The 26,053-nt window shown below is 38.6% G+C and overlaps 1 protein-coding gene across 1 annotated transcript in view; it reads right to left on the bottom strand.

Annotated features, from left to right (window-relative positions):
• The window catches only part of bbs9 (Bardet-Biedl syndrome 9), a 460,826-nt gene that overhangs the window by 107,844 nt on the left and 326,929 nt on the right, over window positions 1-26,053 (bottom strand). Inside the window, exon 20 of the mRNA XM_073871763.1 lies at window positions 7,963-8,188. Coding sequence (XP_073727864.1) covers window positions 7,963-8,188 — 226 coding nt within the window. The remainder of the gene's footprint in view (window positions 1-7,962; window positions 8,189-26,053) is intronic.

A 26,053-nucleotide genomic window follows, 5' to 3' on the forward strand; every position in this document is an offset into this window, starting at 1 on the left:
AGCCTGGATTTTATGAACAGTTTGACCTCATGCTGCGCGCGCACCCGATAGTCATTCAATGTTTACAAACTTTGAAGGGGTCTATACACTAGGCAAATGTGATTTTTAAATAGCACATTTTATCATTAAAATCCCATTTAGCATTAATGGTGATCTGAGGGGAAGGGATAATGCCATTGAGGGGGCGATGGCCCTGCTCCTCCCGAACCTACGTTTAGAACTTGTGAACAATTGGCATGAACACTGACTGCATTTTCATTTTCTTCTGTATTCATCTGCCTAACATAGTTTGTCATAGTTGTGGTTTGAATCTTGTAGATATTCAGTCTTGCGAGTTATAGTCTACACATTTTAATATAACAACAATAAAAGGGGGATATTGAGCCAGAGGACCAGCGTCACATAAATTTACAAATCATAATGAATAGAATGTGATGATGTTCACAGACTTTGGCTTAGCAGGAATGACGTGAGCAGACTCTGGCTTAGCATGCGTTAATGTGAGCATACATTGGCTTAGCAAGAATGACATGAGCAGACTCTGGCTTAGCAGGCATTATTCAGTACTATTATTCAAACTAGTCAAACTTTATTTTGAGATTAAAGCTAATTTTTCATTTATTTTTGAGTTGCATAGTCATGTTAATGCAGTAAGTGAGACAAAAATGGCGACAGTCTCTCGTTATTATATACAGTATTGCTACTGATGACAGTCATTGTACATATTCGCTGGTCAAAATCCCGGCGTAACTGCATTTGATTTGAGTGATCCTCGTCGTCAGCTATAAATATATATGTTAGAAAATTCTTCTTTGATTTATAATTTGTCTACTGTCATAATTTGTCATTTTGTCTACTGTATTATTTTGATAAGTCCCTATAAAAGACTTTACAAAATATAAATGCTGAAGCTCTAGCTCAGAGACTCATGGAGTGTGGTAACCCTTCTGTGTGATGTCATCACTTTAACGACTGGACGTTAAGTGAGGGGTAGGACAGGAAACCGAGAGGGGAAGAGAGGAAGACACAAGAATGACACAGAGGGACTTCAGTTTTTAAACTCAAAGGACTGCAGCAATATGTCATGCAAACATTCTTTATCCCTTTGGATGAAGTCATCCGTCGATTTGACAGTACAGATCTAAATCTATGTTTTGATCCCAGTTGGATAAGACCTGAATTTTCCTGGGCTCGATAAGCCTGCATCCTTGAGGTGGATAGACAAGTGTTACTTTTGTCCCGACAGGGACTCCTGACATTTAAACCCGATTTAGTTCAATTTTGAAAAACTCTGAGATGGCAAACTTCAGGATGTGTTAGAGCACTAAATGACCTGTAGATTGATCAGTACTTTAACATATGACACGAGAAACACAATGCTTATAAGAAAAAAACTACTGCTTTAGAAATTTACTTATCGTGGTTGAAAACCAAGCATTCTGGACATACACACACAAAACGATGACAAAATAACGCGTCATAGTTTGAAATGCAAATGTAATCAGAGCTCGGAGAAAATCACTTTGTTACTTTCGTCCCGCGTTACTTTTGCCCTGGTTCTTCCCTACAGTAGCTTTGTTTTTTAAATTTGAAGTAAAATACAATTCGGCTTTCTCTGTGGACCCTGTACTGGGTCCAGAATTATCTTATTTTGACTTAATATAAAATATTCCTTTAATTTTTAATGGTCTGTCATGGACCCAGTACCACATATGAGATACTGTTTGAAAGCTTAGACTCTCTACTTTCTGCAGAAATGCATCACTTTGAGATATGTTTTAGTGTAAATTAAGTGTAAATAACTTTCTTACAGTATCACCCCCCCAAAAATTTTTTTTATATGATTTAATTAAGCAATATCGCTCGAGTAGGAGTGTGATATAGCTGCTGTCGTGCCTCGTGCCTCTGGCCTAATCACAGCCGTGATGATATTTAAGCAATATCGCTCGAGTAGAAGTGTGATATAGCTCTATATCATCACGGCAGTGATTAGGCCAGGCAATCACAGCCGTGATGATATAGAGCTATATCACACGACTCCGAGAGCGATATTGCTTTTATACAACAGTTCGATGGCACACGTTTAAAAAAACGAAAACGAAAACAACAACGGAGTAATTTTAAAAGCCTCTTTGTTTGAGAACTACTTCTTCCGCCACGGATTTGAGGGCGGCCAGAATGACAAGTAACACTTTCGGCTGCTTTGAATCTCATATTAACTCAATGAACGGATTCGCCGTTTTTAAATATTACAATTTCTTGGTCACAAAGTGTAGTCTTAAGATTAGTTCAGTCGAGAATATATATGTATTATATTTAAATCTACAGTCGATTAGTAAAGATAGCGCCTGTTTGAACGTTTGCTTAGTGAGATTCGGTACGTATGAGAACCAAAGCATGAGCGGACGTCAGTGTTCACTCCCCCCGCTGACCACCGCCCTCTCTGGGCTATATCTTTGACAGGGATTCCCTGGCTCTCATGTTGGCCTTGTTTGATCAAATCAGCAGTATTTGGTGTCATGATCAAACTATTCCTTGTTTTTTATTCATATTTAGTGTCTTTTGTGTTGTTATTGTTTTGGCGCGAGGTAAAAGTGAATAAAACTATACTTAAATAATGTTACTATTGCTTTCCCATTTACTCTTAACGCGATACGAGCACTCGGTTATTATTAGACTTTGTTCTTGTCAGTACTATATAAAACAGTTTTTTATAAGTGTCAGAGAGATGTTTTTGCATGCTGCTTATAAATATATCAGTGGCGATATCTCATAACATGTTTTAATAGTCACGATAAAATACATGATCAATGTCCACATTTAAAAGCTGCGGTGCTTACCCGCCGTTCCACTGTGTTTTCGCGTTCTGAGAAGAGATATAGCTCCTTTCCAAGTGTTAATCGTCCACACGATGTGACAAGACATTACTCCCATTAAGTTTAACGTAACATCCAAGAGCGCTGATCTTTGACGGAATAATAACTTGGGATTCACATACTGATTTACGAGCTAGTGAACTAATGAGACACACAGAGAGTGATTCAAAACAGCGCGTGTGTGTGTGTGTGTGCGTGCAGTTTTTCCAGTCAGAGATGAGCCTGTTTAGAGGACCTCCATTCACTAGGTGGCGGAATGATACGAAAGGTGAATCGGTTACTGTGCCGTTATCAGTAGAATATTGCACGCCTCTTAGCCAATCAAATTCGAGAACCAGAAAGAACTGTTGTATAATATTCACATATTTCATATTTTTCAAGTATGACAAACATGGGCAAGTCTTATATCAAATGAAAGCTCTCAGGAATAAGGCTACATCGTTATTTTTGTTCTACAGACCCGTTTGCCACTGAACCTGCATTAACGACGACAGTGGGGCTTCCGGCCTTAGTCAAACGGGTTGGCACGTATGGTCGGGTTGCGATTTTGGCGCTTTCATGTGTCTTGTGAATAGTTTGCCATACAGACCCGTTTGCCACTGAACCTGCATTAACGACGACAGTGGGGCCTCCAGCCTTAGTCAAACGGGTTGACACGTATGGTCAGGTTGCGATGTTGGCGTTTTCTTGTGATCTTGTAAATAGTATGCAATATAGACCCGTTTGCCACTGAACCTGCATTAACGACGACAGTGGGGTTACAGGCCTTAGTCAAACGGGTCGACAGGTTTCATTTTCTCTTAAAGATCGGAAGGTGACCCTTAGTTACCATATATACCGTCGCAGTGGGCCCCCAATTTGCAAAATCCTCAACTGTGGATAATATAATTATGCCGCAATAGTTAGTCTGTCTGAAACTAAGCTGATTAAACCACATCACTGTGTGACACTTGCATTACATGTGAACAGCCCCTTACGCTAATATGATTTTGTTTTTCTCTCCCTGTCTTGTCCTCGACCCTGAGGACAATGGGACAAACAGACCCAGTTCCGGTAGATGTGAAAGTCGACACACCTCTGATCTACTGGTCGTCCCTCAATGTGATGCCCAGCTGATGCCTGACCAACGATCACCAGCAGAACCCACTTAATGTGTGTATATACATGTATATCTCCCAAGGGTTTTTCCCTCCTAGGACTTTTTGTTTTTTATTTCCTCGGCTAAACAACCCGGGGTTTTTGTTTTTTCTCATAGGGGTTTTTTTAACCCGGGGAGGTAGCCTGCTTGGGCTTAACTTAGCTTCTTCTTCTAGACGTTACATTAGTAATACGCTCGCTCATAATGTCGAGTCATAGCCGCAGCAAATTTGACTGCTTATGCTATTTATTATTATGTTGTGCTATCTGTCGTTTTTCGGTGCTTTTACTGCTTCTATTAATGTAAAGCTGCTTTGAAACAATTAAGTATTGTAAAAAGCGCTATATAAAATAAAAAATTGAATTGAATCGACTGTCGAATAAATAATTATGTAAAAAAATCGTCTTTTGTAAACATATGGGAAACTTGAGTGTGAATGCCTCAGATAGCCACAAATGATACACCATCTTTTATAGGTCCTACTCTAAACAATGAGTCCATTCACAGCATCTTTGGTTGTGCGCATTATTAATCCCTTGCTATTTATTATATGTGCAAAACAAAAAAATAATATTTATATGACAAATGTATTTTCACACCCTTCAGTAAAATAAGAATAACTTTTGAATGCGACATGCTAAAGAGTTCATTCTTTTTTGGGTGTTTACTGTCTGCTGCTGGTAACAACCAGAACTGTCTGCAGTCTGCTAGAGCACACAAAACCAGAGTTATACACGATCAAAGACAGTGTTTACAACATAAAAAAAGAAAATTTGGTGTTTCATCATATGGAAATCAACATAAATAACAATAATTATCACAAACAGCAGCTTTTTATGTAACTTCAAAGGGTTTTCTGCAAAATGATATAAAGATATTGCATTTAAGCCACTTAATGTGGTTATGGTAGCACTTCAAATATTTTAGGCAGAAATTAAATACAAAAAGGGTATTATTCCTCCCATCAGTTGGAGTAAAATAACTTTTGCATTTATTATGATAGAGAAAAAAAATCCTTTTCCCTCTGTAAGCTGGCAATTGCTGGACTCAAACAAAACTATCTGCAGGTTTCGTTACCACTCAAGGCCAGAGTTATACACTTTTAAATACAGACTTTAGAAAAAAACATCAAAAAGCGCCTATTTATTTTTGTGTTTATTAGAGAACTAACAACACATACAACCATGTTAAGCACTTTTTTACTTTCCTGTAAAATGATACCACACTTTTGTATGTGCACCTCTGCTTGTGGGTATGGGAAGCTTTTTAAATTGGGTAGGCCAAATCCAGGTGGAAATCCCCAAAATAGCCTCAGAGTGTAAGAGGTTAATATCTAAAAATAGGCTTTCATGTTATTGTCCTAGATAATTGATAATATTTGTAATTGTAACCATGATTTAAATCATTTTAATTCATATAGAACATTTAGTTTTGAACCGTGTTAATTACTACCATTATGTTGTAAGCTCCAGTATTTAAAAGTCTGTGTAAATGTTTGACATGTAGCTTATTCCTGATGCACATTAAGAAATCACAATCATTATAACATTAACTGTAACTAGGCTTAGTGGAAGCACATCATTGATGCCTTATGTCCCTCCAAAGATCGTTAGTTAAAGAGCATCTATTATATTCACGTTTTTAAACATCCTTTTGTGTGTAGGTGTGTATTAGTACATGTTAACGATATTCAAAAAGTACATACCTCAAAGAAAACGATGACACGAGTTATCGTCTCTAACGTTCTAGGACTACAAAAAACACTCGGATTGTAGGCAACAGTTTACTTCCTGGGATTGGTGACGTCGTAGACAAGACCAACATTATCATAGTTCAGCCCTCTCTGCTTTGCTTGGGTACGCCCTCAAAGACGGGGGTGGAGAGCTCAGAGCTGAAATGGCAGAGGTTGGGGAGTCCATCTGTTTCGAGTGTGTTTGTAAACGTGTTTCATCGTTTAAGCGATTAAATCTCTCGCTGTCTCTTTAGATGCGAGGGCAAAATAGCACTTTATGGACTTCCACAGAGGACATTATGTTTAATACGGTTCCGGCAAAATCCAGTCAGAAGTTGTTTGTAAGTTCACGGAGTTTTCACAATGACTGCTTCATGAACCGAAGCTGGATTTGCGCGTTGTCTCCTCCTGAAAGTTGGATTACTGTGCACTTCTGGATCACAAGCTGTAAGTATCCATGTTTATAATTTATCTTTTAAGTTACCGGAGCTCAACATGTGCGTGTACAGCTAAGCTTGCAAGCTAATGTTTTTGTGTTGTAGTACTGTATTTCATCATACACAACGTACCATATTTACCCATGTGTATGTTGAATTATGCAGACTATCGTTTTCTTATTGATGTAAGAGACTCAAGAGACTCTAAGAAACATTACAGATGATTTGTTTATTTTACTGTTGTATTTACTTGAAGCTTTCTTTGATTTTGAGACAAAGTAAACATGTAATGTGTGTTGCGTATGTTGGGGCATGTAATATGTAATACATGAACGTTTTAATGAATAGTCTAACGATTTATAGTTGTTGTACCCTATTGTTATAATATTTGTTTTTGACTGATTACATGTTTGTTTTATTTGTCTATATCCTAGATTCGCAGCAGGACACATCCTTCTATACTGTAGGCAGCAGTAGACGTGATGTATAATGCCAAACATGCAACATCATTACACACAGTACAATGAGTCAGACTGGCATATGAGGAGCAAAGGTATGTAACACATATGATGTATTTAGCTACTGATACCACCAGTCTTAAATGTATAACAAAGTTTTTTTTCTCTGCATAATCATAGGAACCCAGGAAGCAGCGTCGTTTCACAATGTTTCCATCACCATCATCAGTGGGTGCCTTTGCCTTCCGTAGCCTGAGATTTCAGATTTGCAGCAAAATCCGGTAAAATAAATGTTCTGTGTGTAGGGATTTAGACAATTTGTGCAAAACCTGGATGATGAATCACACAGGTAAGAGGCCCTGGAACCTGTTGCATTCTCCTAAAAACCTAATAAGTAATAACATAGCACTTATAAGTAAGCAGACTTTCGAAATAAAGTTTACTATAGTAAAATAATGTAGAAATAACATTCATTTCAATGAATACTTCATGTGCTACATTCGGTGTTTCCATAGTTTGCACAGTAATATAGTATGTAATCAATCTTTTATAATAAAGTTTACTATAGTAAAATAATGTTAACAAAGAAAATAACAAATGAAATCGTTTTATAATCATTTCAACAAATTCTTTCTGTGCTACATTTGGTGTTTCCATATAGTTTGCACAGCAATGTAGTACATTATAATTACCTTTTGGATGTCTTTGCAACACATTTTGGTCTTCCTTTAGCATTCTGGCAGAGCTAAGACACCTAAAAAAATTAAATCCAATTGCGTTCATCGTTTATATCGTAACGGCCGTCTAAACTCTATGGATCGAGCTCGAAGTGGTAAGGCAGTACTGTACAGACACCATCGTTTATGGAGAAATATAACTGGTTGTTTACATTCATGTCTGTGAATCTCAGTCAGAACCGGAAAACCCATGCGTAGTCAGGGGCGTAACCTTTCAATCCGAGCGTTTCCCAGACAGGGAAAAATCTGTGAGGTATGTAAGCAATTTATAAGACTCATAATGCATTAGTTCAAGTTTTAACAACTTGTATGTACTATGGGATATTACAATAACGTGCTAACGTGCTAAATATTAGCATAATAGGTGCTTTTTAACATTTAACTAACATTTAATGTTTAACTACTTACATACCCTAATATCACTAAGGCAAAGTCCTGTATTAACCTAAACCCTGTCTTTGAAACTGCCCCATGATGTTAAATGGCCTGTATTTACTGAAGAGGCAAACACAGTGGTAAAGCTGGTTCTGGTTGATGATCTACTGTTCTGTACATGATAGCAACCAAATTTAGAAGATTCTGACCTTGCATTGTGACAGTTGTAGGGACACTGGCATCTGAGGAGAGAGTAAGACGACCACCCTTGCCTAAGCGATCACATAGCTGAGTAATGTGCTTTTTCAGGCGTGACGTGTCTTTAGGGATGGTCAGTGAGCTAGTGCTGAGACTGATGGCCTGATCTTTGGGGCTGCGTGATAAACATGTTTTTAAGAGGTGAGAGACAGCTGCATCCACACTCTCTTCCCAACCCTGAAAGACACAGAAAACAAAAGACCATAAGCCATGTTTCTAAACTGAATATATTAAAAGAAAAATCTTGTTAATGATATCATTATTTTAAAACAGTAATAAAATTGTGACGACCACGTTATGAATGTATTTCACCACCCAGAATAAAGAAAAACAAATAACTTTTAAGCATTATAAACCCTCAAATGCAATGGTTTAAAAACAATAAACAAAAATCTAGAATCAAGATTAATCAGTCAGCTGTGTTTATCATTTTGACTGGTAATGTATCAGAATTATACACTCTAAAAATGGTGCTAAATAGCACTAAAAGTGGTTCACTGGCTCGTAATCATGGGGGAACCACTTTAAGTGCTATATACACTACCGATCAAACGTTTTTTTTTATTTATATTTTTTCCACATTAGAATAATAATAAACTTATAGAAACTATGGCATAACACGAATTTAACTGTGGAAATTATGTTGTGAATAAAAGCATCCAAAATAAATCAATAATCTGTTATATTTTATCATCTGAAGTGCAGTCGCCCTTTGCCTATAGACCAGTTCAAATGATGTAAACAACACTGGTCCAGAAACACTTCCTGTTACAGTTTGTGACAGTTATTTTTTTATTTTACATATATTATTGTCTTTAAGATGTTTGTTTAACTTCAGTTAATTCAGGTTTATATGTTCTGTTGGTTTATTTTATCCCAACGTTTATCTAGTTTTAAAAAACGGAAACAGGAAGTGCTCCTGGACCAGTGTTGTTTACATCTCTTGAACTGGTCTATAGAAACCGCAAAACCGTACTCATGCCATTTTATCAAGAAGCTTCTTGAAGTTTCACCTTATGATACATTTAAAAAAATATTGAAGAAGTTCACAATTACTTTCTAATAACAGAAATGAATCTGTTTGGCACATGTATATACATGTGCATTTAACCATACACCCTTAAATTAAACGCTCCTTGTTAACATTTAAGTTAAGTGTTTCAAAACTTTTCACCAGTAGTGTACCACCTATTGTATAATGTAGAATCATATGTAGTTGTGCTATAACACCATTCATGTTTCTATGTATGCTATATAGCAGCAATTAAAGCAGTTTATAGCATTTTTATTGCTATTTAGCACCATTTTCTGTGTGTACACCGCCTTGGCATTTACTACAGTACTACATTACTCATTACACAGTGAGGAAGATTATTTACAAGTGGCAAACATGTAAGACAGCTGCCAACCTTCAAAAGAGTGGATGTCCCAGCAAATTCAATCCAAGGTTGGACCAAAAAAAAAAACATTAATGGCATTAATCAAAACACTTTGTCATATTAAGAACACTGGCATTGCTGCTGTTATCCTTGGGACGTCATTGCTGAACTTTTTTGAAAGTGATCAGCTGTAAAATGTTTTGGTCCTGCTCGATTTTCGTTGACTTCGAGTAAAATAATGGAAAGTTTTTCATAAGATCCTCAGAGGTCAGTGTGTTAGCATGACAGAAGCTTGATGCTGTCGTGTGAGAATAAGCAACAGTCTGCATTTTTCCTTCACCAGAGTGCCTCTCACGTAAATTATTCAATTTTCATGGCTTATGTTTCTTCCTTGCCACTAAAAACCACCACAGGTTTATCAATGCCATCAAAGTATTATTTTGTTTTTGTTTGTTTGTGGATTGGACTGCAGAGGGCAACACAGGGTCCTTGGGAGACGATACTCCTAGTACAGTGGTTGGGTGCTGGAGAATGACGCATGTCCTATGACTTTTGGTATATGTTGTGTTATTATAACGCAAGAGAGAGACGCAAGAGAGAGACGCAAGAGAGAGACGAAAGAGAGAGCCGCAAGAGAGAGACGCAAGGGAGAGACGCAAGAGAGAGGCAAAACTGTTATCGGAGCTCCGTCGAGTTCATCATCTAAATCTTAATTTCTTACTATCTTGTTCCTATCTATATAATATAACTTGCTAGTTCATCTTAGGAATACTTTACCGTGACGATTATTCAACAATAAGTGAAACGATTTATCACTGGTAAACACCCAGTATTAGCATATAGCCCGCTAGCATCAGCAAACGGGGAAACGCTGCTCCGTGCATTGGAGCTCCGTCGAGTTCATCATCTAAATCCTATTTTCTTACTATCTCGTTCCTATCTATATAATATAACGTACTAGTTTATTGCAGGAATACTTTACCGTGACGATTATTGAACAGTATTAATAAGTAAAACGATCTTTCACTAGTAAACACCTAGTGTTAGCATATAGCCCGCTAGCATCAACACACGTGCCGGTTGAAGTTAGCACTTGCTCACTGTCTGTTTACTGTAAATCTGCCTTCCTTTTCGATCTAATGGCGGACTCATCCGATGTATGTTTTTCAGACCTTTCCTCACCAGAGCGGGAAGCTGTGGAGGAGTTGTGGCCCGGCATTCGTACCAGGCGGTATAGCGTGCCTCACATCACCCTGGCTCCAGACACCCGGAGACGACCGAGGCACACAACGAGCGAGCACCCATCTCGATGCAGCTTCACGGACCGCGTTCGGGCGAACGGAGACGCCATCGCCCAGCATGAAAACGGTAAGACTCCGCTTGTCATTGTAACCTGCACTAATTGCCACATGTACAGTTTAGCTTCTTCCGTCAGCATCGAGGGGTTTACATGTGCTAAGTGTATTGAAGTAGTAAGGCTGACGGAGAAGGTTGCAGAACTAGAAGCGCGCATCCGAACGCTAGTTGAGGACAGTAAGACCGCTAATGTTAATGTTACAAACACTGTTTCGGGTGCACCTAGTGTTAAGCGTAATACACATGGCTCGGTTCCGACTTCAGAGTCAAGGCGGCTGACTAACTGGGTGACTGTCAGGCGGCCTAGTCACATTCGGCATCCAAATCACGTTCCTGTTTTAATATCAAACAGATTTTCTCCACTCAGCAATACACCAGCTGAGACATCTGTTAAAGGTGCCCTGGTTATTGGAGGTTCTATACTCAGGAACGTTGGCATTGAGGCACCAGCCACCATAGTCTATTGTATACCGGGAGCCAGAGCGTCTGACATTAGATCCAAACTTAAAGTGCTGGCTAATGCTAACCGTAAGTTTTCTAAGATTGTTATTCACGCCGGCACGAATGACACCAGACTCCGCCAGTCGAAGATCACCAAAGATACTATTAAAGAGGTGTGTGAAATTGCAAAAACAATGTCAGACAATGAAATTTGCTCTGGTCCCCTCCCCGCCTACCGGGGGGATGAAACTTACAATAGATTAGTGTCTCTTCATGGCTGAATGTCAAAGTGGTGCCCTCAGCATAACGTAGGGTTTATAGACAATTGGAAGCATTTCCGGGGAAGACCTGACCTGCTAAAGAGAGATGGCCTCCATCCGTCTCCGGAAGGAAGTGCTATACTCTCTAGAAATCTGACCAATAGTCTTACTTTTGATATTGTCTGACTATCCAGGGCCCAGGTCAGGAAACAGACAGATCGGCTTACCCATCAGTCTGTTAGCTGCCTTGACATGTCAAGATCACATATATCCCAGCACATAGAGCCTTTTTTAACAGAGTACCAACACATCTCGACTGTGTCTGTTCCTAGAACAAATAAATACAGAGCACCGTTTACCTCGTCTCGTACAAATCTTATTAACATAAAATTAGAACACAATAAATTAACAGATGAAACTCAAATGTTAAAATTCGGCCTTCTTAACATTAGATCGCTTACCAATAAAGAACCAATTATCAATGAAATAATTACTGACCAAAACTTAGATGCACTCTGTTTAACAGAAACCTGGCTTAAAGCAGACGATTACACCAGTTTAAACGAATCCACCCCACAAGACTATTATTATAAACATGTTCCTCGTCTAAAAGGGAGAGGGGGTGGTGTAGCTACAATATACAATAAAATATTCAAAGTAAACCATAAATCCAACCTAAAGTTTAATTAGTTTGAAATAATACTGTTAAAGCAACACTATGTAGTTTCCATGTAAAAATGACTTACAGCTCCCCCATGTGGTTGAAAAGCGCAACAGTGCCTGGTATCAGACACTCTTCTGCAGGCAGGGGGAGGGGCGGGGCTGTGTGCACTACCCTCCACCGGCACTTTCAGAGTGTGCTTTTAGCAGCTAGGAGGCTGCTCAGGTTGCAGCAGCAGTACAATTTGTCCAGTTAAAAGTTGTTCTATCACTGAAATAATTTAAGAGACATTATTTAAAGGTAAAAAACTACATAGTGTTGCTTTAAATATGGAAATAACTGATCGCAACAACAAACGGCTTTCGTTCACTTTAGCTACCATATATAGGCCTCCGGGCCACAACACAGATTTTCTTAAAGAAATAGCAGACTTCCTATCTGAGCTTACAGTCACTGTAGATAAAGCTCTTATCGTTGGTGATTTTAATATCCATGTGGATAATCCAAAAGATGCATTAGGATTTGCGTTTATGGATGTTCTAAATTCTCTCTGCATTAAACAAAACGTGTCAAGGCCCACGCATACTCGTAATCACACACTAGACTTAATTCTGTCACTCGGACTCAATATTAATGACATCGAAATATCACCCCAGAGCGATGCCGTTTCAGACCATTGCCTTCTGTCATACACAATACTTCTAGATAGGACCGCTCAGTCTACAACATGCTACAGATTAGCCAGAACAATAATTTCCACCACTAAAGATAGCTTTATTAGCACTCTTCCAGACCTGTCTCAAATGAAACATGTAGCAGATAACCGTGAAGATCTAGATATTATAATAGAAAACCTGAACAACGTCTGCTCTAGCACGTTGGATGCCGTTGCTCCCATTTGAAAAAAGAGAATCAAAGAAAAACCGCCAGCTCCATGGTATGACCATCATACTGCAGCCCTTAAAAAAGTAGCTAGAAAAATGGAAAGAAACTACCGAAGCACAAAGTTAGAGGTATGGCGTTCAGCATGGAAAGGGAGTGTTCAACACTACAGACAGGCTATTAAAACTGACAGATCTTCCTATCTCAGTACGCTTATTAAAGAAAATCATAACAACCCTCGTTTCCTATTTAGCACAGTTGCGAAACTGACTAGAAACAAAGAACAAACAGAAACCAATAGTAAACTCCAACACAATAGTGATGACTTCATGAACTTCTTTACTAACAAAATTATGTTTATTAGGGAAAACATAGAAACTAGGCAAGCAGCCACCACTCTACCCAATAGTACATTTTCCACTAGATTACCAAACGAACATCTTGAGTCATTTAATCCTACTACAATAGAAGAGCTCTCTAAACTAGTAATGTCATCCAAATCATCGTCCTGTATACTAGACCCCGTTCCCACAAAATTACTAAAAGAGGTATTTCATGTAGTGTCAGACACGGTACTTAATATCTTTAACTCATCTCTAGAATTAGGATACGTTCCAACAGCTTTCAAACTAGCAGTTATTAGACCGCTCATTAAAAAACCAAACCTTGACCACACTGTCAAAAATGTCTGTATAAATTACAGTTTTACTGTGTATTACTGGCACACTCTAAAAAAATTGCTGTAATTTTGCAGCTGGTTGCCAGTAACTTACTGTAGAAGATAAAGTCAAAAAATTTTTCATGTTCATTTAACTTTGAACAAAATGTTGCCAGTAAATAACATAAATGTAAAATCTACAGTAAGTTACTGGCAGCTAGTTGCCAGTAATACCCATTAATACTGTAATTTCTACAGACATTTTTTACAGTGCAACTAGCTGCCAGTAACTTACTGTAGATTTTACATTTATGTTATTTACTGGCAACAGTTTGTTCAAAGTTAAATGAATATGAAACATTTTCAGTCTTTATCTTCTACAGTAAGTTACTGGCAACCAGCTGCAAAATTACAACAAATTTTTTACAGTGCAGGGAGATCTTAATAACTTTAGACCAATCTCAAATCTACCTTTTCTTTCTAAAATATTAGAAAAAGTAGTGGCAAGCCAGCTACGCACATTCGTAGAAAATAATAATACAAATGAAAAGTTCCAATCAGGATTCAGGCCCCACCATAGCACAGAGACAGCGCTGCTTAGAGTTACAAATGACCTCCTATTAACATCCGATCGTGGTGAAATCTCAATCCTTATATTACTAGACCTTAGTGCAGCCTTTGACACAATAGATCACACAATCTTACTCAATAGACTAGAAAACTATGTTGGCATCAGTGGTCAGGCGTTAGCCTGGTTCAGATCATATCTAACCAATCGATATCACTTTGTTTATGTAAATGAGGAAGAGTCATATCACTCCCCCATTAAATACGGCGTACCTCAGGGATCAGTTCTAGGCCCTATCCTATTCTCGTTATATATGTTACCTCTAGGAGACATTATCAGGAAACATAACATAAGTTTTCACTGCTATGCGGATGATACCCAGCTTTACATCTCGTCGCATCCTAGCAAAACCCACCAGTTTTCTAAGCTAACAGACTGCATTAGTGATATTAGGGACTGGATGGCACATAACTTTCTTATGCTAAACTCCAATAAGACAGAGATACTTCTTATTGAACCGAATCGCTACAAACATAATATGTCAGATTACAAGTTGCCCATAGATGGCTGCACGGTGGTGCCATCTTCCACGGTTAAGAATTTAGGCGTAATGTTCGACAGCAATCTATCTTTCGATAGTCATATCGCCAACGTCTGCCGCACAGCATTCTTCCATCTTAGAAATATCTCAAAAAAATGCCATATGCTGTCTGCATCAGACGCAGAAAAGCTTATCCATGCTTTTATGACCTCTAGAATAGACTATTGTAACTCGTTACTCGGGGGATGCCATGCAAATCAGGTAAACAAGCTACAGCTGGTTCAAAACGCCGCCGCAAGAGTGCTTACTCGATCTAAAAAGTATGACCACATCAGTCCAATTCTGGCATCTTTACACTGGCTACCAGTTAAATATCGCATACAATTTAAAATATTACTAATCACCTACAAAGCCTTAAATGGCCTAGCGCCCTCGTATATTAAAGAACTACTATCAGAATACAATCCATCACGTAAACTGCGCTCACAAAATTCTGGTCACTTAATTATCCCTAGAATATTAAAAGTGTCTAAAGGTGGTAGATCCTTTTCCTACTTAGCCCCTAAGCTCTGGAATGATTTACCAAATAATGTTCGAGTTTCAGACACAGTCGATCAATTTAAATCTAAACTTAAGACATTCTTCTTTAACAAAGCATTCACATAAAATGTCCAGTAAATGTACTTTTCCCGCAGTAGTTAGTTTGTCTAGAACAAAAGCACTCACATACCTCATATGGGTAATATACTATTGCCGCAATAGTTAGCCTGTCTGGAACCGAGCTGACTTGAACCACTATAATGTTTGACACTTGCATTACATGCGAACGGCCCCTACGCTAATAGAATTCTGTTTTTCTCTCCCTGTCATGTCCTCGACCACGAGGACAATGAGACAAACAGACCCAGTTCCTGTTGCTGTGAAGATCATCGCACCACTGATCCACTGGCTGTCCTTCAACGTGATGACCAGCCGATGCCCGACCAACGACCACCGGCTAAACCAGTTTAATTCGCTTACCCGCCTCCTATCCCTACCATATCTATATATATATATAAATATATATTAATTCCTCCCAAGGGTTTTTGTCCTTCTAGGAGTTTTTCCCATTGGGTTTTTTCCTAGGGGTTTTTTCGTCCCAGGGAGAGTCAGCCAACTTTGGCTTAACTTAGCACTTTACTGTATACGTTACATTATTAATACGCTCGCTTGTACTGTTTAACCACTTTCTCTACTTCTTATATTATCTATTGATTTTCTGTGTGCTCCTCTAAATCTTCTCATGTAAAGCTGCTTTGCAACAATTAACACTTGTGAAAAGCGCTATATAAATAAAATTGAATTGAATTGAATTGAATTGAATTGAATTGAATTGAATTGAATTGAATTGAATTGTTTGTTTATCACGAAGTATGAAGTAGATAAGGAAAACTAGGATTCTGTGTGTATACAACGCACCGCCATTGTTGGTTACAATGTGTGGAATGGTGCACTGTAATACGTTGAGCGGATTTATTGCATTCTGCAGTGAAGTTTTGGGAAAAGGGAGATATATGACAGGATAACACGACGGATATTGGATTTTGTGTAAAAAATAGCTTATGTATGAGGAAAGGTTACTTAAAGCAACACTAAAGAGTTTTTTTTACCTTAAAATAACGTTTCCAAAAAAGTTTCAGTCGTTCATCCACTCGAAACAGGGTGAACGGCACTTTCGCTTTTGCAGCCCTCTATCAGCCAAAACCGCACTAAAGAAGTTTCCAGTGAAAACTACAAAAACTTGCTTTACGGCAGACTTACAATCCAATCAGAGCCAGCTATGCTGCAGTATTTACGACAGTGGTAATGGACAATTCTGCTTCTAACCTGTAGGGGGAGCAAAGAGCAAAAACTCTTTAGTGTTGCTTTAAAGCGTAACTAAACCCCTGGTCAGAGCCTGACTCCACCCACTGGAAATATTTGAAAAATGCAAGAAAAGTGGGCAGATCCCAATGGAGATAGAGGGGATGAACTAAGCTCGTACCAAGTGTGTGGTGAGATCGTAACAAGAGCGTGGTGAGCTTGAACCTGCTTACGTCACAAGTTATTTTTTAGACCCAACATCCAATAGGAAACTTCAACTGCAGTAGCCACCGTACAACCTGAAGAGGGCAGCACTCAGACGTTTTTACACCATATATTGTAGTATTAAACACTTTATATCCAAATGTCAAAAAAATGACTTAAATCAATGAACATCACTAATAAAGCATAATTCTTACAGATCATTAACTAAAAAAAGTTGGTTTAGGGTTTAATTACTCTTTAAATATTTATAATAATTATCATAAAGAATTGTTTAAATAATCAAAAGAAACATTCTAATGAAAGAAAACAGTCATGACGCTCACACTGAGAAATATGCTAAATTTTGCTGGAATATCTTGTTTTTTTCCTGGGCTTCTAACTTCTCAACCGTTTGGTAACACGGTTTCAAATTACAAATGTACACTGTTCGGACATCCTCCCTGATTGTTTCCAGTGCCATCTAATAATTTTGCACTGAAATGTTATTGTGCAGTGGACTGTGGGAATTCTTTAATTGTAAGTCTTTAGTTGTCGTTCTAAACTTTTTGCAGAATTCTTTAGCATTTGACTTGGTGATTAACCACATCATAGCCTGGACTGGACGTAACAGGTTTTTACATTCAACTAATTTGTGTCCATTAGGCCTTGTAGTTTTCTACCCAGCTAGAGTTCTGCAGGGGACATGCCAGTGCTTTTCTATACGACTGATTTTTTTTTTAGGTTTCGTCCACATATAAGGAAATTATGCATTTTAAGTTGTGGTTAACTCCTTCCCTCCTATTTGTCTGTGGGTGAAATGCAGTTGTTAATATTTGGGTTATATATTTGCACACAGCTCTCTGAAGATGCAGGAAGTGAACTGGGTCCCACAATCAGTTAAGATAAAGTCTGGTAAGGCCCATTGGGTGAGGATTTCAGTTAGTTTTAATTGGAAAGAAAAGAACTCAACTTATCGCGAGAAGTAATCTACGAAAACTAGAAGGTATTCATGATGTGTGTACTGAATGGCAAAGGTTCTATTTTTTCTACTTCCACCATTTTATTGAGTAGACGTATCGTGACTGATTGTAATTTGCCAACTGATTTTTGATTTTCATATTTAAATTTTTGGCATGTTTCACAGTACTTGACATGATGTTTTACATCAGTCCACATCCCTAAATCCACGTCTGCCAAAAATCAACATCCTGCAGTTGTAGATTTTATAGATGCCACCATGGCCACTTAAGGGATTGGAGTAATAGAAATGAAGGAAGGATGGCATGAGACTGATTCAGTCAGAATATATAGGAACGAGTATACAGTACTGTGCAAAAGTCTTAGGCCACCACCACCACCAGACTTGTTGTTTTAGAAGTTTTAATGTCCAGCCATATTTATTTTTTAATTTTATTAAGATATAAACAGAAAATACAGGAAATATGTACAATAAATAAATACATTTTCAGGACTAAATGTCTTCTTTTACCACACATTTGAAATTTACTCTAGTTTAGTGTGAAGTTCCTTAACATGTGTTGCTAGATTATTCACTTAGGAAATACACTGATTATGTTAAGTTGAAAGTTCTTCTTGACCCTTTTGAAGATTTTTTTTTATAGCTCTGATGTTTCCCTAAAGATCTACCTGGAGCTGTCTCACCATGTACGGACTTCAGAAACCACTTCTCCCTGGTTTATTAGGGCCCGAGCACACCGGGGTGTGAGGACCCTATTGTTCTTCAAGGAGTTATTAGGGCCCGAGCACACCGGGGTGTGAGGACCCTATTGTTCTTCAAGGAGTTATTATTATTATTATTTTTTTTTTCTTTTTCTTCTCCGACTTCAGCGGGACTTTAGAGGGCCTAAACATGCTCGAAAACTCATGAAATTTTGCACAGATGTCAAGAGTGATGAAAATTTACATGTGGTGTAGGATTTGGAATTAAGCGTGGGAAAATGGCGCCACCTACAAATTTTTAACTAAGCAGCCCTCGGACTGTGTTTGACGTACAATTTTGAAATTCGGTACCCTTCTGTAGCATGTAAAAACCTACAAAAAAGTCTCTTGGAGTGAAGCTGTAAACCAAACAGGAAGTCAGCTATTCAGAGTTATTTTGTGATTTGGGCGCAGTTTTTGTCATTTCCAGGCGTCATACTTTACTGAATTCCTCCTACAGTTTTCGTCGGATCATCATCATATTTGGTGAGTGTCATCTTAAGGCCTTGGTGATGCTAAATTGCATTTGACTCTACATAAAAATTTGTGTCAGTTCTGGCCCGACAAATTTTGATGTTTTGTCATGAAACAGGAAGTTGCTGGAACTCATGCATACAATGTCCGATCTGTCCCAAATTTCACATGATTGCTAAGAGTCCTGACCTGAACACATCTACATAACAATTTTCATTTATAGCCATAGCGCCACCAGCTGGCAACCTGAAGGAACATGTTTTAGCGCCACTTTCAAATATTGAATGAAGCAGCCCTTGGACTGTGTTTAACTTACAATTACGAATTTCTGTATGCTCATGTATTATTACAAGCCCTACAAAAAAGTCTCATAGAGCAACGCCCTACACCAAACAGGAAGTCAGCTATTTTGAATTATTTCTCAGATTTTGGCTCAGTTTTTCTAATTTCCAGCAGTCATACTTTAACTAACTCCTCCTACAGTTTTAGTCGGATCATCTTCATATTTGGTGATTGTCATCTTAAGGCCTTTGTGATGCTAAATTGCGAAGGATTTGATTCTATATTAAAATTGGTGTCTGTTTCGCTATGAAACAGGTTGCTGGAACTCAGGCATACAGTGTCCGATCTGTTCCAAACTTCACATGATTGCTAAGACTCCTGACCTGAATATATCTACATGTCAATAGTCACTTATGGTTATAGCGCCACCAGCTGGCAACAGGAAGTGACATGTTTACAATGATCATGCAATGTCCAATCTGTCCCAAACTTCACATGATTAAAAAGAGTCCTGGACTGAACACATCTACATGTCAATAGTCACTTATGGTCATAGCGCCACCAGCTGGCAACAGGAAGTGACATGTTTACACTGATTATGCAATGTCCGATCTTTCCCTAACTTCACATGATTAATAAGAGTCATGGACTGAACACATCTACATGTCAATAGTCACTTATTGTTATAGCGCCACCAGCTGGCAACAGGAAGTGACATGTTTACAGTGATTATGCAATGTCCAATCTGTCCCAAACTTCACATGATTAAAAAGAGTCCTGGACTGAACACATCTACATGTCAATAGTCACTTATAGTCATAGCGCCACCAGCTGGCAACAGGAAGTGACATGTTTACAGTGATTATGCAATGTCCGATCTTTCCCTAACTTCACATGATTAATAAGAGTCCTGGACTGAACACATCTACATGTCAATAGTCACTTATGGTTATAGCGCCACCAGCTGGCAACAGGAAGTGACATGTTTACAATGATTATGCAATGTCTGATCTGTCCCAAACTTCACATGATTAATAAGAGTCCTGGACTGAACACATCTACATGTCAATAGTCACTTATGGTCACAGCGCCACCAGCTGGCAACAGGAAGTGACATGTTTACACTGATTATGCAATGTCCGATCTTTCCCTAACTTCACATGATTAATAAGAGTCCTGGACTGAACACATCTACATGTCAATAGTGTTGGGCAAGTTACTGAAAATTAGTAATTAGTTACAGTTACTAGTTACTTCTTTTAAAAGTAACTGAATTACTCTACCAGTTACTGTATATCAAAAGTAATTAGTTACTTGTATGTCTGCTTTTTAAATGTAAATATGAACAGTACTGAACAGTCAAACAGTAAAATGATATGGATGGGCTATTTTACACGTAAGACTCTAATATATCACATACTGTAGGAGCCTATTTTGCTTTAGATTCAACCTTTGAATATTTTTGTTAGAAATTATCTTAATATGTAAACTTAGTTTATTTATGTATATCATTTAGACCATTTAGACAAATATTCTGCATGTTTACTAAAATATATAATGTGTTACAATTGTGTAGTGTCTTTAAAAACTTGGAGACAATTGTGTCAACATGTCATATTTTCTAAAATAAATTATAATTTTTCTGATTTCATATTTATTTTAATAAGTTAGAAACGTCTCTGCTGTGTCCTGCTGACAGGCGCGATGCGCGTGCACCAGTTGAGGCAAATTATGGGTCCTCCGAAGGTTAGACCGTCTCATTTCAGTTCTATTCGCGAACTTCTGAGCGCCTTGAAAGGCCGAGTGCTCACCTTTTATCACATGCTTAGTAGAGTGCAGCCCTTGCATTGGAACACAGCTTGTGAAGCTTGCCGCAGGGACTGCGCTCTTTGGTCATATATTGTTTGATTTCTGTTGGATTTAAATGATACACAGGATTAAAGGAAGATATTTAATCAGAAAACGGAGTAGGCTACGTGGATTGTTTTGTCGGACGGACACAGAGCGAGTGGATTGTTTTGTCAGACAGACACAGAGCGAGTGGATTGTTTGTTCGGATACGGAGAGACTGAAACCAAAACTAAAAGCGAGCTCACACATACTATGGAGTTTTAACACGGGTGTACAGCGCAGTGTGAATATTTTAGTGGAAACAACAATCGCGGATCATTCTCTTCCATGAAGCCGATGTAAACATCTAGGAATATATGAACATTTCTTAGATTTATTACCTTTGTGGACTACAAATGCAAGTTGATGTCATACTGCGATTGCTTGGTGAAGATCATTTACAAACATGAGCCTGGATGGATTATGACTTGCGCACAATTTTTAAACAAAGGTATGTTGTCCCGTTCAGATTTTTCATGTTCATTCTATATGCACTGTCAGCTATGATGAAGTGTAATGAATCATTGCGCTGCAAACTACGGTCCTGCGACATCAGATATGTCTTGTCTAATTTTTACAAAATAGAGTAACGCGAGTAACGAACTCATTTAAATTTCAGTAAATGCGTTATTTTATAAAAAAATACTTCGTTACATGCTCGTTACTGCTAAAAGTAGTGGAGTTACAGAAACGTGTTACTTTGTTACTATGATGCCAATAGTCAGTTATGGTCATAGTGCCACCAGCTGGTAACAGGAAGCAACATGTTTACAATGATAATGCAATGTCGGATTTGTCCCAAACTTCACATGATTGATAAGAGTCCTGGACTGAACACATCTAAGTGCCAATATTTACATGTAGTCACTCATACTCACACACACTCGCTCTCTCTCTCACTCTCTCTCTCTCATGCTATCTTACACGATGCTACCTCGCTGTCATTTGTAATTAGCAACAGGAAATGTGGCACATTATACTACACTTTTAAATGGTTCACCTATATTTACATGCTTAAATGCCTATTTACTACTGTTCCCTTTCATTCTTATGCCACAGCATGGCGGAGTCATGTGTGCGAGGGCCCTTCCATCACTGCTTGCAGTTTTAATTTGGATTATATTCCTTTTCAAAATTAGATGAACTTTCAGAATCAGATTAAGTTTTATTCGCCAGGTGTGTACAAGCACACAAGGAATTTGTTGTGGTTTATAGGAGCTCTTGGTACATACCTACATATGAAATGTGAACAGAAAGAACATTTTAAAAGTAAAACTAAGAAAGTGAGTAATAACAGATAAATAGGTAAGAAAACATAAATAATAATAGCAATGTGGTATACATTTGGAACAGAACATACCCATTTTTATTGTATATACAGCAGGATAAATAGAATATATATATTTATACAAGTGAATACTAAACCAGGGCTAAATGCTATGTTTATGAGTTTAAACTGGGAATAGCATTGGGGAAAAACTGTTCTTATATCTTTAACAATTTGTAACGAGGGCAGAAGTGCAAAAAGGTTATGTCCAGGGTGAGAGGGATCTGTTACCTGCCCGTTTCTTCACTCTGGCATTGTACAAGTCTTGAAGGTTGGGCAGGTGCACACCAATAATCCTTTCAGCTGTCTTGACAATCTGTCGCAGTCTTCTTATATCTGATTTGCTGGCTAACCCAAACCAAACTGTTATAGAAGTGCACAGAACTGACTCAATAACAGACGACGAAGGAAGAACAGTCTCTGTTGAGCCTTTTCACAGTGGAGTCAATGTGATTGTCACACTTCAGGTCCTGAGAGATCATGTCCACTGTTTTGAGCGTTTTCAGCGCCAGGTTGTCAAAACTCATCTTACCCATTATGGTCCTCAGGGGTCATTTGTCCAGTTTCTGGATCATTCTCTGTTGCTGGTCGGGTCTTGCTTTACTGTGGGCGAAGTAGAGGAGGACACCTCTCCTAGACATTTTTTTGGGGGGCAGTAGGCAACAGGCTCCGTGTGCTGGAGAGCCAGGCCAGTCACTGATGCCTGTGTGCACATCATTAGCCACTTAATTTGTTAAACCAGCACAAGGTTCCAGGATGGCAATCAGAAAAACACCCTTCTCTAAGAAGACCGCCTTGCCTGTATCTGTTCTCAGGATGGCTACCGCCATGCCTGCACCTGTTTTCAAGATGGCTGTAGCCATACCTGCACCTGTTCTCAAGAGGGCCGTCGTCATGCCTTTACCTGTTCTCAAGAGGGCCGTTGCCATGCCTGCACCTGTTCTCAAGAGGGCTGCCGCCATGCCTTTGCCAGTTTCCAAGATGGCTGCCCCACCTGAGCCAGTGCACACGATGCACCATTATGAAACTGTTCAATTAATCACAGCTAGACCTGTTTGAGTCGTGACTCACTCGGATCTTTCACCCGGATCTTTAAATTAACTCACGAGTCGCGAGTCTCTAGTATCATTAACCCGGATCAGTTGAGTCCTACTACAATTCAATGTAAAGCCATAAACAGCGCCACCACACACACAAACCTCCTTCAACATTATTAATGAGACTTCGCTCGCTCTACAGATCCACTCGTAACCGTCTGATCTGCGTGAGAACTGACCCGAGATTCTCACTCAGAGCCGGAAACATTGCAAACTCGAGAGACCTGCTGATCCGCGCGAGCCGCGAATTGACCCGAGATTCTCACTCAGAGCCGGAAACATTGCAAACTCGAGAGACCTGCGGATCCGCGCGAGCCGCGAATCGACCCGAGATTCTCACTCAGAGCCGGAAACATTGCGGACTCGAGAGACATGCGAATCTGCAATGTTTCCGGCTCTGACTCGAGAATCTCTCAACTCGTAACCGGCTGATCCGTAACCGGCTGATCCGCGCGAACTGTCTCTCGAGTCAGAGCCGGAAACACTGCAGATTCGCAGATCAGCCGGAAACATTGCAGACTCGAGACTCTCCGGCTCTGACCCATAACGTAGTAGGAAGACTCACTATTTCAGATGTGGTATCGAAGTTAATGAAAAATAAACCCCTTTTCAATGTTTTTAAACTTGACTTAAAAAATTCTATAGATTGTATTTCTGGATTAAAGGGTAAATCAGAATCAAAATGTATGCAATACTTAACTGATTTAACTGATAAATAAAAATAACAAATATATATACTTCAGATGTGGTATTTTTTAGTCTGCCATGTTGCCAGCTTTACTATGACAGCAGTTTTCTGCAGTGTTTCATAAGTCCCATGGTCTGCAATGTTTCCGGCTCTGAGAATCTCGCGCGGATCAGCCGGTTACAAGTGGGTCTGTACTGAGTTTCCTTTAGCAATACTGACTCGAGTGACTCAAGTGACTCACACAACCCGGATCACTTTAGTGAGTGACTCACAATAACCCGGATCCTTAAAAGGAATCGAGTTTGCCAGGCCGAATCACAGCTATTAACATATGAATGAATGAATGAATAAATGAATGCATGTATGGTTGGTATGGTAACATTTTGCTGTCCTGTTTATACTTTTTACATTTAAGACAAGGCCAATGGTATTTCAGAAAGGGTTTGTTAAGTGGAAAATGCATAGATGAAATAATAGATTTTTAAATAATAGAGCATACTTTTATTTGAAATTTTAAACGAATAACAGATTATTTATTTATTTAGATGAAGATTAATGAGAACGTTTTTAAAACATTTTGTTATGTTCGCAGAAACGCTGTATGGACATAGATAATAATGAGCTCAGTAAGTTTTTTGTAATGCTTATTATGCTTTTGTGAATTCTTGTCAAAACAGATGTTTTTGAACTCTTCTTTGTATATGTGTATATGCTGCATGCACTTGCGCGTCTGTGCGTTTCGGACCTGTCAGTCAGCGCAAGTCTTGTCGATCTTAATAACCTTTTAACAAAAATCAGTTCCCGAACTTTATCTCTCTTAATAACCCTTTAAACATCAAGCAAGTCCTGCATTTTATTTTTAAATTCCTGCATGTTTTTAAACCGAAACCAAAATGTCAGACATGTGGATGGACATGCATCTTTGTACTATTAGGTTAATCATTTAGGACGGTGCACCTCTCAGAAAACATACAAATAGCGATCATTTTAGATGCTTTATGACAAGAATATTCGGATAGCTAGACGAGGGATTAATGTAGGCTACTTATTTTTTTTATAAAAACCTCCCACTTTTTTAGACTGCATGGGTCACATATGGAACTGACAGACACAATAGATGCTTAAAGGGGATGTACAGTTTTGTCAACACGCTCTTAACTCTTTCGCCACCAGCGTTTTAAAAAAAAGTTGCCAGTCAGCACCAGTGTTTTTCCTGATTTTCACAAAAGTTTAATGCCTTCCAGAAAATATTCTTCTTTAAATATATAAACATACAATACAATATACCAAATGAAAGAACAGACCCTCTGCTTTCAAACAAAAAAACCTTTTCATCCTACCTTCAGTAGTTCTTTTGTAATCAGCTCTTGAATATGGGTAGGTTTCTGCAAAAACACCACATTTTGAGCAAAAAGCAGAGATAATTCCATTTTTGTGACAGACTTTTCATAGAGATCCCATTCAGAGCAATCTTTAAAACAGACACGGACACGCAGCCACTTGCCGTAGGGCAATAATTCTGGGTTTAAAAAGTTGTGGAAGGGCGCCACCTGGTGGATAATAGCGGTATTGCGGAAAGCCGGAAATACTCGTCATTGGCAGGGAAGCGTTTTCTCTTGATTGCCGAGATAACTCGTCAATGGCGGCGAAAGAGTTAAGTTTGTTATTTTAACGCTACACTGTAAAATGTAATAGCTAACTTTACTTAAAAATAAATAGTTATCATAACTAGTTGCTACATAATTTGTTGACTCTACTAGCTTACAATACGTT

This window comes from Misgurnus anguillicaudatus, chromosome 10, assembly GCF_027580225.2.
Source record: "Misgurnus anguillicaudatus chromosome 10, ASM2758022v2, whole genome shotgun sequence".
NCBI lineage: Eukaryota > Metazoa > Chordata > Actinopteri > Cypriniformes > Cobitidae > Misgurnus > Misgurnus anguillicaudatus.